A 16,698-nucleotide genomic window follows, 5' to 3' on the forward strand; every position below is an offset into this window, starting at 1 on the left:
CTCATGCTGAAGACAGGAGACACGGTCACTCACTCTGAAGACAGGCGTACTTCCTTGGTGGGCACCATCTAGATCGTCTTCCTGCGTTTCACGCCTTTTTTGGACCTTGACAACGGATATCCTATTTAGCCCCTTACCACATTCACAAGTTTTATCCAGGGGCCTACAGTCCGTGTGCTCCAAGGGTTTGTATGACATCAACGCATGTCTTTCCCATGCATGCCTTTGCCATGTATGGTAAGTATTTGTAAGTTAGGTGAAACTATATATATCTCCACCACCACGCTTACACTGTGGAGTAAGCAACGAGCCACGCCGATCCAAGGTTCATCAATACCAATTTATTCAGGGCACAAATATATATATACATATATATATATTTGTTTGTCGAAAGGCTTCGTACATCGGCAAAGCAAAAGTGGCTCTCAGGGGGCTTTTTGTTGATGAGTTTGTTTTATTTTATTTCACCAGTAAATACAGGGGGCAGTCTACGTGTTTTGATGTTTGCCTTCCCCAGGACCATAGAGTTTAAAAAAAAAAAAAAAAAAAAAGTCCACGCGTTTGGCTAGTCCTGAAATAAATTTCAAGACCACATTCCTTTTTCAGTGTCAACCATTACAACCAGACTAAACCTCACTCGGTTTGTTTTTTTTGGTTCTCTATCAAACAACACAATTCATCTTGTAAAGTTCATCAATATGTATGTATATATATGTGTGTGTATGTATATGGTATGTATATATGTGTGTGTGTAAATATGTATATATATATATATGTATTATCAACACAAGGTAGCCCCCAAGGAAGAAGCCGACTGGCAGGTGAGTAGATCAGTCTTTTATTTCAGGCAATCCTGCACGCAAGTGTCAGCAGGGAAACTGGCCTCCAATTCATCTAAAGCCAGACGCGTTTCGGGAAATCACTCCCTTCATCTGTGGCAATCGTCAACTTTAGCAGTATTTCCTGCACTTTTAAAGTCCCGAAATTTCCTGCCCCAGTGGGCGTGCCTGGCCCCTTGGCCTCATGGACTTTGTAGTGCATAATTAAAACTCGTGTGAGTCTGCTTAAAAGTTGCCGAAAAATAAAACAGCATAACATTCCCAAGTGGGCAAAAGAACAGTCTCGAAGAACACACCTGCGCTGCTTTGTGGTTGCCGTCCTGAATACTGCCTCCTGTTTGTAGTGAAGACGCCGACCTGGCGTCCTCTCAGGCCCGCAGTTGCGGTGCGCTTCTCCCGCGGCTGGACAAAAGCCGCTAAATACTATCAACACAAGGTAGCCCCCAAGGAAGAAGCCGACTGGCAGGTGAGTAGATCAGTCTTTTATTTCAGGCAATCCTGCACGCAAGTGTCAGCAGGGAAACTGGCCTCCAATTCATCTAAAGCCAGACGCGTTTCGGGAAATCACTCCCTTCATCTGTGGCAATCGTCAACTTTAGCAGTATTTCCTGCACTTTTAAAGTCCCGAAATTTCCTGCCCCAGTGGGCGTGCCTGGCCCCTTGGCCTCATGGACTTTGTAGTGCATAATTAAAACTCGTGTGAGTCTGCTTAAAAGTTGCCGAAAAATAAAACAGCATAACATTCCCAAGTGGGGAAAAGAACAGTCTCGAAGAACACACCTGCGCTGCTTTGTGGTTGCCGTCCTGAATACTGCCTCCTGTTTGTAGTGAAGACGCCGACCTGGCGTCCTCTCAGGCCCGCAGTTGCGGTGCGCTTCTCCCGCGGCTGGACAAAAGCCGCTAAATACTATCAACAAAAGGTAGCCCCCAAGGAAGAAGCCGACTGGCAGGTGAGTAGATCAGTCTTTTATTTCAGGCAATCCTGCACGCAAGTGTCAGCAGGGAAACTGGCCTCCAATTCATCTAAAGCCAGACGCGTTTCGGGAAATCACTCCCTTCATCTGTGGCAATCGTCAACTTTAGCAGTATTTCCTGCACTTTTAAAGCCCCAGAAATTTCGGGACTTTAAAAGTGCAGGAAATACTGCTAAAGTTGACGATTGCCACAGATGAAGGGAGTGATTTCCCGAAACGCTTTTGTCCAGCCGCGGGAGAAGCGCACCGCAACTGCGGGCCTGAGAGGACGCCAGGTCGGCGTCTTCACTACAAACAGGAGGCAGTATTCAGGACGGCAACCACAAAGCAGCGCAGGTGTGTTCTTCGAGACTGTTCTTTTGCCCACTTGGGAATGTTATGCTGTTTTATTTTTCGGCAACTTTCAAGCAGACTCACACGAGTTTTAATTATGCACTACAAAGTCCATGAGGCCAAGGGGCCAGGCACGCCCACTGGGGCAGGAAATTTCGGGACTTTAAAAGTGCAGGAAATACTGCTAAAGTTGACGATTGCCACATATATGTATATGTATATATATGTATATATATATATATGTATATGTATATATATATGAAAATACATATATATATGGTATGTATATATGTGTGTGTATATGGTATGTAAATATGTGTGTATATATGTATTTTTTTCATTTTTTTTTCAATGTATATTTTAAGTATCCCAGTGCACACCCGGGACACAACAGATCTTTATTTTGATTGGTTGCTGGGGAGCCACAGAACCCTCCGGCTGCCTTCAAGTATCGCCATTGGCCACACAGGATCCCGCAACAGGTTTTAAAAAATAATAAAAAAAGTTATTTCAACCCAGGGCAGTCCACTCCATTATTTATGTTAGGACCTGCGAGGAGTGTCCCAACACCCTCACAGCTCCCTGAAAGCACAGGAGCCGGCATCTTGTTATTTTTAAGTGTGGTGCCCACCCTGGGCAACCACATGTCTCGTGTTGGGTGCTGAAAAGGGAGGTCCATGACCCCAACAGCCCTGCCGGTTCCTCTGCCTGCACACATCTAGGATGGAGCTGAAGCCAGCATTGCTCCCAACCAACTGGAGCAGCTTTTCTTTGCTCCCACCAGTCAGGAGCCATTTTGTGTTTCCCTTTCTTTGCTCCAGGTCATGGAATAGACTATGCCCCAGCATTTTGGTCCCCGGTACACCCTCCCTGAGCTGGTCCCATGTGATGAGGTCCCTGGGCCCATGGAATGTCTCTGGGAAGGGGGCTGCGCACCCCACTCCCCATTTTAGAAATCCCAGCCCCTGGGGATGGGGCTTCCAAAAGGCTCGGAGAGAGGGTCCGTGTGCCCCCTTCCCTTATTCTGTGATTCACACCCACGATGGGGTCCCTGTGGCCTGACAAAGGCTCGAGAAAGGGGGCACATGTTCTGGGTCAAAGTCTGGGAAACGCTGCCCTAGAGTGAGATAAACAGACAGGAAGTGGAAGGTGGTGGAAGAAAGACATGAGGTGGAACCAAAACTTGTTTTTCAGCAATCCCGGCTTTCGTCAGCGCTGATGTCAGGCTTCCAACTCAAACTTTAGGTTTCTGCACTTATTATGTATTTTTTTGTTTAATTTAATGGGTGGAGACATTACAGTTTCAAATACCTGCGGAGTGTGAATACGCTCCACAGGTGTCTGCACTGTGAGCAATATAGTCCTGTACTTCTGCTCTTTAGGACCATTGCAGTTGTGATCCCCAACACATCATTTGAATCATGCATCATGTTCTTTCTGAAGTTAGTAGAGATGCATCTTAACATTTAAAGATCTAGGCTGTGTACATGTCCAGCTAATTCATTATTGTATCTTACCTTTCGTTAAATGCAACACTTGCTCCTTGTGTTTTTAAGCGATGTGGTCTGTTACCTATAGAATTCACCTCTGATTTATCCTTTTTTAACTCATCAGCTGATGGTGTTCGTATACTTTATGCCATATTGAAGTAAAGCTCACATTCCCTTTAGATTAAAATACCTATGTCATCGTCTCCACAAAGATGGATTTCTGGAAGCTACGATCACACTCTTAATTTGGAAAAAGTGATGAGAGGTGGGTTGGGGATTTGTTTCAGGTGTGATCGTGAGGGAGAGGGTTCATGTAACATATTTGTACCACTTGCCTTTGTCATGTCTCTTTTGTTTGTGACAAGCTGGGTTGTATTTCATTTGCAGTTCCTATTACATTGGAGAGCCTGATTCCCAGCTGTTCCTGCAAGGTGTGAGACGTTCTAGCTTCTTGAATGTTTTGAACACCTTGTCTTTTGGGTTTTGCCTTCAGACAGCTTTTAGTTATTTGTTTTCAAAGACCTGTTGTGTACAATACCAATAATTAAAGTTTGCTTTGGGTCAGCGATTGAATATCATTGGCTGGCTTTCTTGTCAATCTTGCTTGCTTTCTGTTCAGTGTATTTCCTTCGCCTTCTTGTTTTTATCCCTCCCCAGTAGCATAACTTCTTTACCATCCCTTTGACTGGGTGACTTGTATCCTTCTATAGCTCATATCAGAGAACTATTTTTTCTTTTCGTTTTAGCACTCCCTGGGAATGCATGTGTTTTCATAGTCAACCCCACACATGCTGCTTCCCCCCTCAAATCCCCGCCCCGTGCTCGCCTTGTTACTCCTTAATACGCTCAGCTCATCCGTAAAAGCAAATCAACAGAAATATTTTTGACAGTGTTTGAGCCAAGAGCAGACTTTATTGGTTTTGCTTTGTTTTATCTCCTGTATTCCACATTCAGCAAGAAAGCCAAGGCATTCACACACAAAGGTGGCATTTTTCGCACTGGAGGAGGGGCGGACTGTTTTTTGAACTACTGATTTGCACCAAGTGGCTTTAAAGTTTTCTTCATTTCGGCATCTTGTTTAAAGTAAATTACGCCTTGACCAGCGGTTTCCTTTAAATTCTGAAACTTGCTTCGGCACTGCCGCTGACAGCGGTTATGTTCTTTTCTGCTACTAGACATCTGTGTTATTTGTCAGCTAAATCACACACAAGAAGATTTTTAAATTCTGTTCTGTTTCTTTTGTGAAAAATATTTTAAAAACAAACCATGCTATTCATAAAGAGTGGTAATATTGAATTCGGTGTTCTTTAAGATGCGCTTCCTTTCCCTCTATTATTTTGAAGGTTTTTTTCTTTTCAAATTATTTTAAATTCTTTACAAACAAGCATTTTAAAAGTCAGTAGCTTAGAATTCGCATTATAGAAGCGAGACTTATTTGCTTTGCCAATGCTTGTTTCTGTTCCAGTGACTCTCCCAGTGAAAAAACGAAAAATAAGCATTAAATACGGTCTGTCTTCTCTCCCTATTAGAAATAGATACACTGAAACTTGCCCAGCAAAAGCTGAAAGAACAAGCTAAGAGGAAGGCCACACCTGTGGTGGGGGACATGAGGGCACTGGTGGATGCCCTGCCCGAGCTTTCTGACCTCCTCACAGTCCGCAAGCCCAGGATGCCGCGGAAACAGCCGAAAACGTAAGGGTTGCCTCTTATTGGACTCCTCATTTGTCCTAGAAATATCTGCAAATTGTGTCTGCATTCATTTTTTTTCATGTATATTCAATAAGTGGCCTGCCATCGTTTATTATGCCTATGAAAAAAATTATATCTTAACTTGGCCTCCTGCATTTCTGTACCCTCTTACTACTTGAAACATAATGCAATTTTCATGTCTAAATAACTCATGTCTGTTCCATGCACCTGAACAAAAACCAGTGACGTTGGCCCAATGGCTGACCATTTGCATTATTAGTCCCAAACCAAGAGCCTTAAACTCCCCTCGCCACCTATAGAGGACATGTAGGTTTGAGATCCATCGTTGTACAGTTCAGTGCCTGACTTGGGTGTATATGTCATGCATTATAGAATCTGAATCGCTAGGCTGGTCCTGTGATTCAGTGGCATGGTTGTGTCGGTTAGGTTCCAATACTTTGATAGCATGGTTATGTAGCATAGATTCCATGACGCTATGGGAGAGGTGTGTGTAGTGGATTCTGAGTCTCTATAGTATGGTAATCTAGACAGTTTTCATGACTGAAGGATATGGTTATGGTCGCTGGTTTCTATGACTAAATGGCATCGCCGTCCCTACTTCGTTCCATAACTCAGTGGTATGGTATGGTAGAATGGATTTCATGGTATGGTAATTTGTGCTGGGTTCCATGTCTCAGTGGTATAGTAGCGTAAACGGGTTTCCGTCATTCAGTGGTATGGTCATGGAACGTGTATTTTATGACTCAAATGCTAGGCTCCTGTAGGCTACATTTAACAACTCTGTGGTATGGTTGTGTGAGCTGGTCTCCATGGCTCGGCAGTATAGTCGTGTAGACAGCCTTCCACATCATGAGCTAGGAGATTGCTTGTTTTCAGCCCCAGTAAGAAGCTTGAATGGCCCATTGCCCTGCCCTTGGTCAGGTGTCTCTGGTCTCATTCAGCCATGGCTGCTTCAGGCCGATGCACAGTATCTACATTGGTCGACCTATATCTAGTGCACAGGAAAAGGCTGAAGTGAAGGCACGTTTAGAAGCTTGAAATTGACACTTTATTTATTAGAAGCCTTCATTGTTGTTATTTTTGTAGGATATCTGAAGGGATGATCAAATTCGAAGTGTGTGGTCATTCTTTCCCGTGGCTTCAGTCCTAGATACAGGTCTTCCTTGTGGTATATCTTTAGGAAAAACAGGACTATTAGCAGTCTTAACCCGTCCTTTGTGAAAAATGAAAAAATCCCAGATCCTGAAGGGGCTATTAGAAGGAAAGGGGTGCAGGACATAGCTGTAAGAAATAATGTATAGTGATTTATGAAATATGAAGAGGCTGCCATTTTGAGATCCCAAGGCACCTGCTGTGGTGGAGATACTGAGGGTGGAGTAGCGGATTCCATCCTCAGCCCCATTAAAAGGGCTTCGATTAGAGTTTGGAGGAAGAGCTGAATCCAGCACACAGCCCACTGGTGAAGCCTCTTCTTCCATATCACGCCTCCGGGGGGAGGGCATTCCAGAGTGCATTCTACTCTTGATTTTTCCTCGAGAAATACTTGGATTTTCTCTCTCTCAAATTTCAGGGCTGATTTACAGGGTGGCTACTCTAATGCAGGGCACATACGCCTCTGGGGTCGGTCACTCTCTACGTCATTGCGCCAAGTGCTGGGGGTTCTTAAAGACATGAACAACTAGAAAATATATTGTCTTAACCTCCCACTACCGCATCCTACTGCCCCCCACTGTGCCAAACAAGGGCGACATCTCTCCGCGCGTCCTAATCCGAGAAGCTTTTCCAAACACTTTTTTCAGCAGACACTGAATAGGATTTGCAGGCGTCATTAATAAATAATAAAGGCCTGCTGGAATCCAATACCCCGCTGGGCCCAGAGCGTTGCTGTGAAGGTTTTTAATTCTGATTTATAATGAATGAAGCCGCCAAAGTGTAATGAAACAATGCTTGCCATTCACGATGGAGAGAAAGGGCGCGCGCTGCCCCGGAGGTGCGCGCGACAACGCAGCCCGTTACCACCAGAAGGTTCCGGCAAAGCCGGTGCTTCGCCCACAAAACAGAGGGGGCTTCCGGTCGAGGAACAAAGCCCCTTTATTAACGCGATTAGCGACCACAGTTCCCCTGCCCTAAAATCATTCTGTCGGTCTAGATACATTTGTGAAAGTTTTGTGCGGCTGAAGACCACTCGGGGATCTCCCGCGCGTTGGCATCGGCGTGGTGTGTCCCCAAGGCAGTCTTGTTTGACATAAAAATGACGAGTACCATGATTCCGAGAAATATTCTGAGTCTGCACCGGACTCGGTCTGTTCTGCATTAGGTAAATGCAGACATCATTCCACCGCGAGCGAGCCAGTCTCAGAGGAGGCCAGATGCGATAAGAACACGCCCTGGCAAACCTGGCTTGTAATTTAAATTCCTGATGCACATAGTAATTGATAGCACTGTTACTGAAAGTCAAGTAATTTGTGGTTAATTCGGGAAACGGCTTTTACAACGAAGCCGTTTCCACGAAATCTTTAACCACGCATGCAGTACAACGCATGCGTGGTTACCACTAAAGCCTTTACCACTCATACCTTTACTACGAGGTTTGTAGTAAAGGCATATGTGGTAAAGGTAAAAAGTAAAACGGGGGGGGCTTGGGGGGTCTCCCCCCCAAATAAAAAAACTCACCAGAAGTCACGTCGGGAGGGGCAAGATGGCCGCCGAGGTACTGCAGGAGTAAGTCGCACTCAGACCCCTCTCCTGCTGATGAGTAAATCTCCAGGCACTAATGGATAACCGCAAGCAGCATGCAGACCACAGTTTCGATTTACCGAGGAGGCTTTACTAACTTTGTCAATCTATTCAAGAAAGCAAAATCGTGGTATCTCGGAGCCCTTAACATATTGATGGCAGAGATGGCCATGAGAGGAAAAGAGAAAATACAGCCTATGTCGAGCGCTACAACCAACAAAACATCTCAAAAGGAAGCAAACAGATCGGGCGCTATTCCCAAAACAAAAGCGCCATCTAACAACAAGAAGATAACCCCCACGGTCTCCACCTTAACAAAGACACAGCTACGGAAATTGGAGAAGCTGGAGAAAGTCGGAGAAAAGGAGAAAATGCAAAATCAAAATAGAGACATGAGAAGCGCTAGCAGCGCTCCAGGGACACGAGAAGCAGCGGAAGGAAAGAGAAACGATACCGTCTACCGACAGCCCTCGGTGTCCGAGGCTTTTGGCATCAGGGCGAGAGCGGAGGCACTGGGAAGCCTTGGAGCGCCAGGAAATCTGCAAGATGCATCGGCCATGCTGGTCGCAGGCCCAGGCTCAGCGCAGAACGTCCTCGAGGACGCAAGCCAAAGCGTTGCTAGGCAACCGGAATCTACGGAGCTCACGCTGCCTGCGGAGCCGTCGGAGTTTCAGGTAGCAGTACGGGCACAGGCAGACGGCGGCGGCCCCTCGGAGCAAATACAGACGCTGGAGCCACAGGATCACGATCCGACTCAAGAGGTGAGAGAGACAATCCGTGGGGGTTTGATGTCAAACACAGGGCAAATGCTCGAGGCCATTAAAGATGTAGAAAAAGAAATTCGGAAGGAGCAGCATCAAGCCATGGATAAAGCTAATATCGCACAGGAAATATATGATGGCAATATGGCAGAGACGGCTGGTGCTGAGGGGGCTGAAGGGGCGGACGGCGATGGGTTCTTCTCTATCCCTGATGAAACCGAGTCAGAACCGGAGTCACTACTAGCAAGTAGTGAGGAGGAGAAAGGCTCATCAGGGACACTCTCAAGCTCGGAGGATAGCGACTCTTCTAGGGGGAGAGGCACGCAAAAGAAGTGCAAAACAGTAACCAGGAGAGCAGGCTCACCCCAGAATATGCAGAGGGGAACAAATAAAAGACTAGTGTGGGACTATTCCGCTACCTCTAGCATATACAAGGAAGAGGAAAAAGAGCCACAAAACGATGGAGGGAAGCTGGATTTAATGTTTGCCACATTGAAACAGATACAAATGGAGGCAAGGGTGGAAAGCCGAAGAGCTAGACACGACACAAAAAAAATCCAAGCCTCAATTAGGAAAATAAATAAAAAATTTGAAGAGGTGGAGGAAAGGGTCATCGAAGTGGAGGAAAGAACTGGCCGCTTAGAAGACGAAGTAAATGAGTGGCAAGCGTCTAAAGAGGGACAGACTAAGGCCGTGGAAGATCTGCAGTGGAAGGTGGAGGATTTGGAGAACCGCCAGAGACGGAATAATGCTAGACTTCTGGGAATTGAGGAAGGGATCGAAGGCCAAGATCCCAGAGGCTTTGTGGTCAAGCTGCTAAAAGGGGCATTCCCGGAGGTATCATGGAACTGGGAACAAGAGGTACAGAGGGCTCATAGATATCCACTCTTTGTGAGGAAAAATCATAAGGAAGGCTCGGGATCACTACCTAGGGCTATACTAGTGTTCTTCGGAAACTACCTGGCAAGACAAGAACTTATGGAGAGAGCCAGGCCGGATGCTAAAAAATCGGTGGAAGGGGTGACTTTTTTTGCGAGACCTGACTTTTGCCACATAACAGTGGAGAGGCGATGGAGGCTACGTCAGCTGATTAATGAGTTTCAGTCCCAGGGAGCAGAGGCATACTTAATGTTCCCAGCGAAATTGAAGGTCATAGTAGCAGGTCGAACTAGAATGTTCTTCTCGGAAATAAAAGCGGGAGAATTCTTGTCAGAACTAAAAGAACTAAAAGAACAAAGAGGGCCCAGAAGGAAATAATTAAGGACATCGGATCACGCCTGATAGGAAATGTAGGAGGTGACAAGAGGGCAGGGGAGGGGGTGCGACTCTGCAGCGATAAGCGGACACGCATAGGTCAGGGATGACCTATTTGCCTGTCACAGGGGGGGAGCTTTCGGGGTGGGGGGCTTTAAAGGGGGGGGAGGGAAGGGAAGAAGTCATGGTGGAAAGGTGGTGGTGTAAAATAATACAGATTTGTAAAGTTTGGAGTGTAGCACTTAAAGGAAGCATAGAAAAAGACAAAAATGTAGATGTGGAGATGGCAAATCCTAAGCTAGAACTATGGCAGTCAGGATAATGTCGATTAATATCTGTGGGCTGAATAACATGGAAAAAAGACAGAAGTTATCTTCACTGCTGCGATACTGGAAAATAGACATAACCTGTATACAGGAAACACACATAGCAGCGGAAGAAAAGTTCCTACTTGCCCAAATGGGATTTGAGATTCTCGCTAGTACAGGCCAAGAGGGAAGACATAAGGGGGTGGCAATTCTGGCCAGAAAAGGGGTAGTCCAAATTAAAAAGAAAAAAGAGGATTCTGATGGAAGATGGGTGATACTAGATATAGGAACACCCATGGGAAAATGTACTTTGGTCTCGTTATATGGTCCAAATGATGATGATCCGGCATTATTAGATTTTATTGATAGGGAATTAGCCTTGTGGCCAGAGCCAGTGATCTGTTGTGGGGATTTCAATATCAATGGGCTGAATGGAATATTGGAGGCAAGTGGCGGTATTTATCAGGGAAGAAAAAAGAAGGTGTATAAATCTGCACTAAACCTTGCCAGACATAACTCGCTGGTGGATATATGGCTGGAATCTAATCCATTAGGCACTGGCAGTACTTTTTACTCAGCACCCCATCAAACAGTAGCTCGTCTGGACTACTTCTTCATCTCTAGCTCTTTAGTCAGTAGGGCTAAAATAGAATGTCTTCCAAGAATAATGTCGGATCACAATCCGCTGGTATTAAGTATAGCTACGACACAAAAAACAGGGAAAACTAAACCAATATGGACATTTGAGAGAGGGTTGTTGAAAGAAGAGGATTATATTGGAAGGATGAAAGAATGGATGATTCAATTCTGGGATATAAATAGATACTCAGCCTCGGCAGATATGGTCTGGGACAGCTTTAAAGCAGGAATAAGGGGAGAGACACTGAGCTATACATTACGAAGAAATAAAAAAGAAAAGGAAAAGGTGGAAGAGGAAATCAGAATTCTGAGGGAGCTGGAAAACATGCTATTAAGTGCAATAGAAAGACAAGAGCCTATCGACCAGATATTAGTGAATATAGAGGCGCAGAAGGCGGAAACAGGGACTACCTTGGCACAAAAAACCGCAAGAAAATATCTAGCTAATAAAGAAAAATGCTACGAATATAACGAGAGGGTGGGGCACTTGCTTGCAATAAGAACTAGGCAAACGTTAGCTGCAGGGGAGATTAAAGAAATCAAGGACGATAATGGGGTAATCGTGAATAAAGTAGAAGAGGTACAGGAGGTGTTCAGAAGATTTTATGAGAGGCTGTATGATCAGGATAAAAATGACGGAGAGATAGAGCTGAAAAGCCTGGAATATCTAAGAGAAAGTATACAAGAGGGACTGAGCATAGAAGAAAGGGATAAATTGGATATGCAGCTAACGGTGCAGGAGATAAGGGACGCAATATTCAGCTTACCCTCTGGCAAAGCAACAGGCCAGGATCAGATCCCGGTAGAGTTTTATAAAGTTTTTTGGGAGGTATTAGCTAAAGATATCTGGTCAATCTGCTGCCTGGCACAGGGAGGCAGAATAGTTCCTCAATCTTGGGCGGGCGCTGATATAATTGTCATATTAAAAAAAGACAAACCCCCCACAGAGCCGGGCTCTTACAGACCTATCACCCTGCTCAACGCCGATGCAAAAATATTTTCTAAAGCACTGGCTAATAGACTGAGTAGGGTGATAGAGAAGGTGGTGGCCCCTACGCAGCATGGGTTTATACCCGGGAAAGGAACTACTGAACATATTAGACAGCTAATTACCGTTCTGGATGCTGAAGCAGCCTCGGGGGACCCTGTCGCGGCTATCTTTCTGGATGCTGAAAAGGCTTTCGACAGGGTCTCTTGGGTCTACCTATGGAAGGCTATGGAGTGGGCTGGTATTGGTAGAGGGTATATAACTGCAATCCAGGCATTATATAAACATCCTAGTGCTAGGATACGCATTAATAGATCATATTCCAACGCAGTACAGATCAGACGGGGAACCAGGCAGGGATGTCCAGCTTCACCCCTATTATTTGCAATTTATTTAGATCCCTATCTCAGAAGGCTTACAGAAAATAGGAGGATTAAGCCAGTTTTTTTGCATGGAAAGAATTACAAAATATTTGCTTACGCAGACGACGTGGCTGTTATAACACCTACACCAGAGGAGTCACTGGCCGAGATAGAACAGGAGGCAAGAAAGTTCGGAGAGGTGTCAGGATACTCAATAAATAAGGGAAAAACACAAATAGTTCAGAATAGACATACTACATATGTAGATGTAAGAGTTGTCTCAGACACAAAATACCTGGGTATTAGGGTGACAGCGGAAGTGGGAAAGTTAGTAGAGATAAATATGGAACCATTATTAGATAAAGTCAAAACCAATTTGGAAAGGGTCAATAATCTACACCTGACTCTTATGGGTAGAATTAATTTTGTTAAAATGGTTACTTTTCCGAAATTTTTATATTTGTTTAGGGCAATTCCACTTTTTATCGAAGGGATATGGTTTAATAAAATAGAATCAGTAGTTAATAAATTAATCTGGGCACAGGGGAAGACACGTAGGGCATACCGCTTTTTAACTCTGTCACGTGAGAGGGGAGGGTGGGGAGCACCTGACTTTAGATTTTATTACTGGGCAACAGCTCTACAATACTCTAAAGGGCTACTAGGTGGAAGTGCTCAGGAGGAGGAGGAGGGAAGAAAGGGTCCGGCTAATGTATATGAAGCCCTCTTAGGCAATGCGGCAGAAAACGCCTTAGTAACAACAGTGGACTTTGCATATTTTAAGCATACAAAATTTAAGACCCTGAGTGCGATTTATAAAGTCTGGAAAGCAATAAAGAAAAGACTGGGACTGGGAAGGTATAACAGGTATTTAAGGCTGTATAGTAACAACGATCTTCCAATGGAAATCTTCCGGGACACAGTTATGAGGGAATGGGATGTAAAAGGGATTAAGAAACTGGGGGACCTAATGGATGTAGAGGGGGTAATTTTAACATTCCAAGATATACAGCAAAGATACAACATACCTGGGAATAACTTCTTTAAATACCTTCAAGTGAGGAGTTATTTTCACACTAAAACAGGGGGTGTAGGAGGGATGAAGAGTTGCAGGATAATGGAATATCTGGGAAGCAGCCTCGCATGCTCGATAAGGCAGCTGTATGCAGAGCTCCAAGTCTATAAGATAGATGATAGAGAAAAATATAGTAACAAATGGAGAGAACAGATAAAAGCCCGACCAGAAGGGCTACAAATTTCATTAGATTATGGTCGAACTATTCTATGCTCAGCGACACTTCAAACTCAACATTATAAAACAGTTTATTCACTATATTTTACACCAGCCAGAATTGCCAGTTGGGGCGGCTCCTCTGGAATAACGTGCCCAAGGTGTAATTCTACAGAGGCTAATATAACACATATGTTTGCAAACTGTCCACAATTGTATACTCTAAAACTGGCGATAGAAGAGTTTCTGGATAAATCACTGGGAATACAAATAAAATTAACTGAGGAGCTGATAATCCTGGGGGTAAGCTTAGAGGTAAATATAGCCTATCCAGAATTTTTATTCATGGCCACCGCAGTATTTAGGATAATTGTAGCTAAAGCATGGAAGGAGAAATCTGCACCGCCATTTCAGACGTGGGTAGCAAGACTACTATCTACATACAACCTGGAGAGGGCCATATACGATAGAAGAGGAAGGAAGGCAAAAGCTCTGGGGGATAAGATATGGCTACCTATTGAGAAATGGAAATGTAGGAACTCTGTTTCTGATAGTAGTGGAGAAATTTGTTAACCCTATAAGGTGTATGGAGAGAATGTAGGATGTAGTATTATTTTGAAGTTGGGTGGTCTCGGCTGCATATATCTATGGCTGTTCTGTACATGCATTTTGGCTCTCTTCTCTCCGGTGCTGTTTAATTTCCTGTTTTTTTTATTTTTTTGCTTATCTTTTGTTTTGTTTATTTGCTGGTTAATACAAATCTGTATCTGTTGCAAATGACTAGGTAATGTTGTAAACACACCAGATGTAAAAGAAAAATGTGGGGGGAGAAAATTTTGTCTGAATAAAGATATTTAAAAAAAAAAAAAAAAGAAGTCACGTCGGGATCTGCACATAATCAGCGTCGTTTAAGAGAAATCGGAAAAAATATTCAGTTTCCTCTTAACGACGTATGACGTCACCACGCAAGTAGTCGAGGTAAAGGTTATGCGTGGTAAACGAATTCCGTTGTAACGCATGTGTGGTAAAGGCATGTGTTGCAACGGAATTCGTTGTAACGTCATACATTCGGTTAATTCAGCACTGCACCACATAAAATATGTATCACAAAACATGTTCCACAATTTAAAAGCAATGTCTGTGCATCCTGTTTACCAGCATCACTCTGTTTTGTAAATATTTACTGAATATAGGTCACGCAGACAGCTTCAGAGTCAAGCCAGTCCTAAAAAGGAGGGACTAGACTAGAGCCATGCCTAGATTCCCAGCAAGCTGCAGGTGACCTCAGAGGAACAACTCATCATCCCTATCAGCCAGGGGTGTAGTCAGGGGCAGCTCCTCCCCTAAGGTGGAGGAGCATCGCCCCACTGCTATCAGAGCAGAAAAAAGGAAAAATAAAATGATAACAACATCGTTATTGTCATGTTATTTTTCGGAGCTACAGGTCTGGGTTAGGGCGGGGCTGATGCAACAGGGGGAGGAGTGGTTTATGCACTTAAGTGAGCATCACAGTTTGGCCGGCCATCTTTGGGCCAGCCAAACCGTAATGCGCATTTAGCATGTTCTCCACCTTGCTCTAATACACAGCATGGGTGGAGAACATAGCCAGGCTCCCAGTCCCTGTCTGAGGCCCGGACCATTGCAGCATTTTGATTGACTTAGGTGACTTAGGTGAGCCTGTGTGCTTCCTGGACTCCTTAGTGAAGCAACGATGGAGAGACTGAGGCGGCCATGAGGAGGTAAGTGTTGTATAACTGTTTTTATATAAAGGACCATGTAATTTAAAGAATAAAAAACTTTTTTCACGACACCTGGAGTCTGTCCCGAGCCGTGAATCTTCTCTTTCTATGCACCAGGAAGGATATATATATATATATATATATCTCAAGGTTCACAAGTGTCCACACTTCAGGACGCACTCACCATCGGCAATTTCAAAATATAGGGCAGCAGCGCACACAACACTTCATCGGTATCTTTGCATCAGCCTTACGCGTTTCAAACAACTCCTTTGTCCTTGATCACAGGCAGCGAGTGGCAGTTAAATAAGCGGCACAGAAACTTGCTGTTTAAATACCAACCATATCTTTATTGGCCTCAGGTGTGGCCTCGCAGAATAGCATCAGTGTCTTATGGGAACAGTAGTCTTTGTGAAGTGCCACAATTCACATCAGAATTCGTGCTGCCAACTCGAAAATATTAAACTCAATTCAGCCATAAGTGGGCTCCCCATGAAGTGTGAATTACGTTGCCAAATCCATCATAGCCCTGCCAATGGTCCGCTGCGGCTCGACTTTCACCGAGTCACCGACCCGCTCTCTATGTGGAGGTGCAGTCCCCACGGCTGGACTGCCGTGCTTAATCTCAAGGTTCACAAGTGTCCACACTTCAGGACGCACTCACCATCGGCAATTTCAAAATATAGGGCAGCAGCGCACACAACACTTCATCGGTATCTTTGCATCAGCCTTACGCGTTTCAAACAACTCCTTTGTCCTTGATCACAGGCAGCGAGTGGCAGTTAAATAAGCGGCACAGAAACTTGCTGTTTAAATACCAACCATATCTTTATTGGCCTCAGGTGTGGCCTCGCAGAATAGCATCAGTGTCTTATGGGAACAGTAGTCTTTGTGAAGTGCCACAATTCACATCAGAATTCGTGCTGCCAACTCGAAAATATTAAACTCAATTCAGCCATAAGTGGGCTCCCCATGAAGTGTGAATTACGTTGCCAAATCCATCATAGCCCTGCCAATGGTCCGCTGCGGCTCGACTTTCACCGAGTCACCGACCCGCTCTCTATGTGGAGGTGCAGTCCCCACGGCTGGACTGCCGTGCTTAATCTCAAGGTTCACAAGTGTCCACACTTCAGGACGCACTCACCATCGGCAATTTCAAAATATAGGGCAGCAGCGCACACAACACTTCATCGGTATCTTTGCATCAGCCTTACGCGTTTCAAACAACTCCTTTGTCCTTGATCACAGGCAGCGAGTGGCAGTTAAATAAGCGGCACAGAAACTTGCTGTTTAAATACCAACCATATCTTTATTGGCCTCAGGTGTGGCCTCGC

General features: G+C 44.7%; 1 protein-coding gene across 1 annotated transcript in view; it reads left to right on the top strand.

The window, feature by feature from the left end:
- SLX9 (SLX9 ribosome biogenesis factor) overlaps positions 1-16,698 on the top strand; it is a 538,634-nt gene that overhangs the window by 486,882 nt on the left and 35,054 nt on the right. The window contains exon 4 of the mRNA XM_078680551.1: positions 5,166-5,328. Within this exon, the coding sequence (XP_078536677.1) occupies positions 5,166-5,328 (163 nt within the window). The remainder of the gene's footprint in view (positions 1-5,165; positions 5,329-16,698) is intronic.

The sequence above is a fragment of the Lissotriton helveticus genome, chromosome 3_1, assembly GCF_964261635.1.
Source record: "Lissotriton helveticus chromosome 3_1, aLisHel1.1, whole genome shotgun sequence".
NCBI lineage: Eukaryota > Metazoa > Chordata > Amphibia > Caudata > Salamandridae > Lissotriton > Lissotriton helveticus.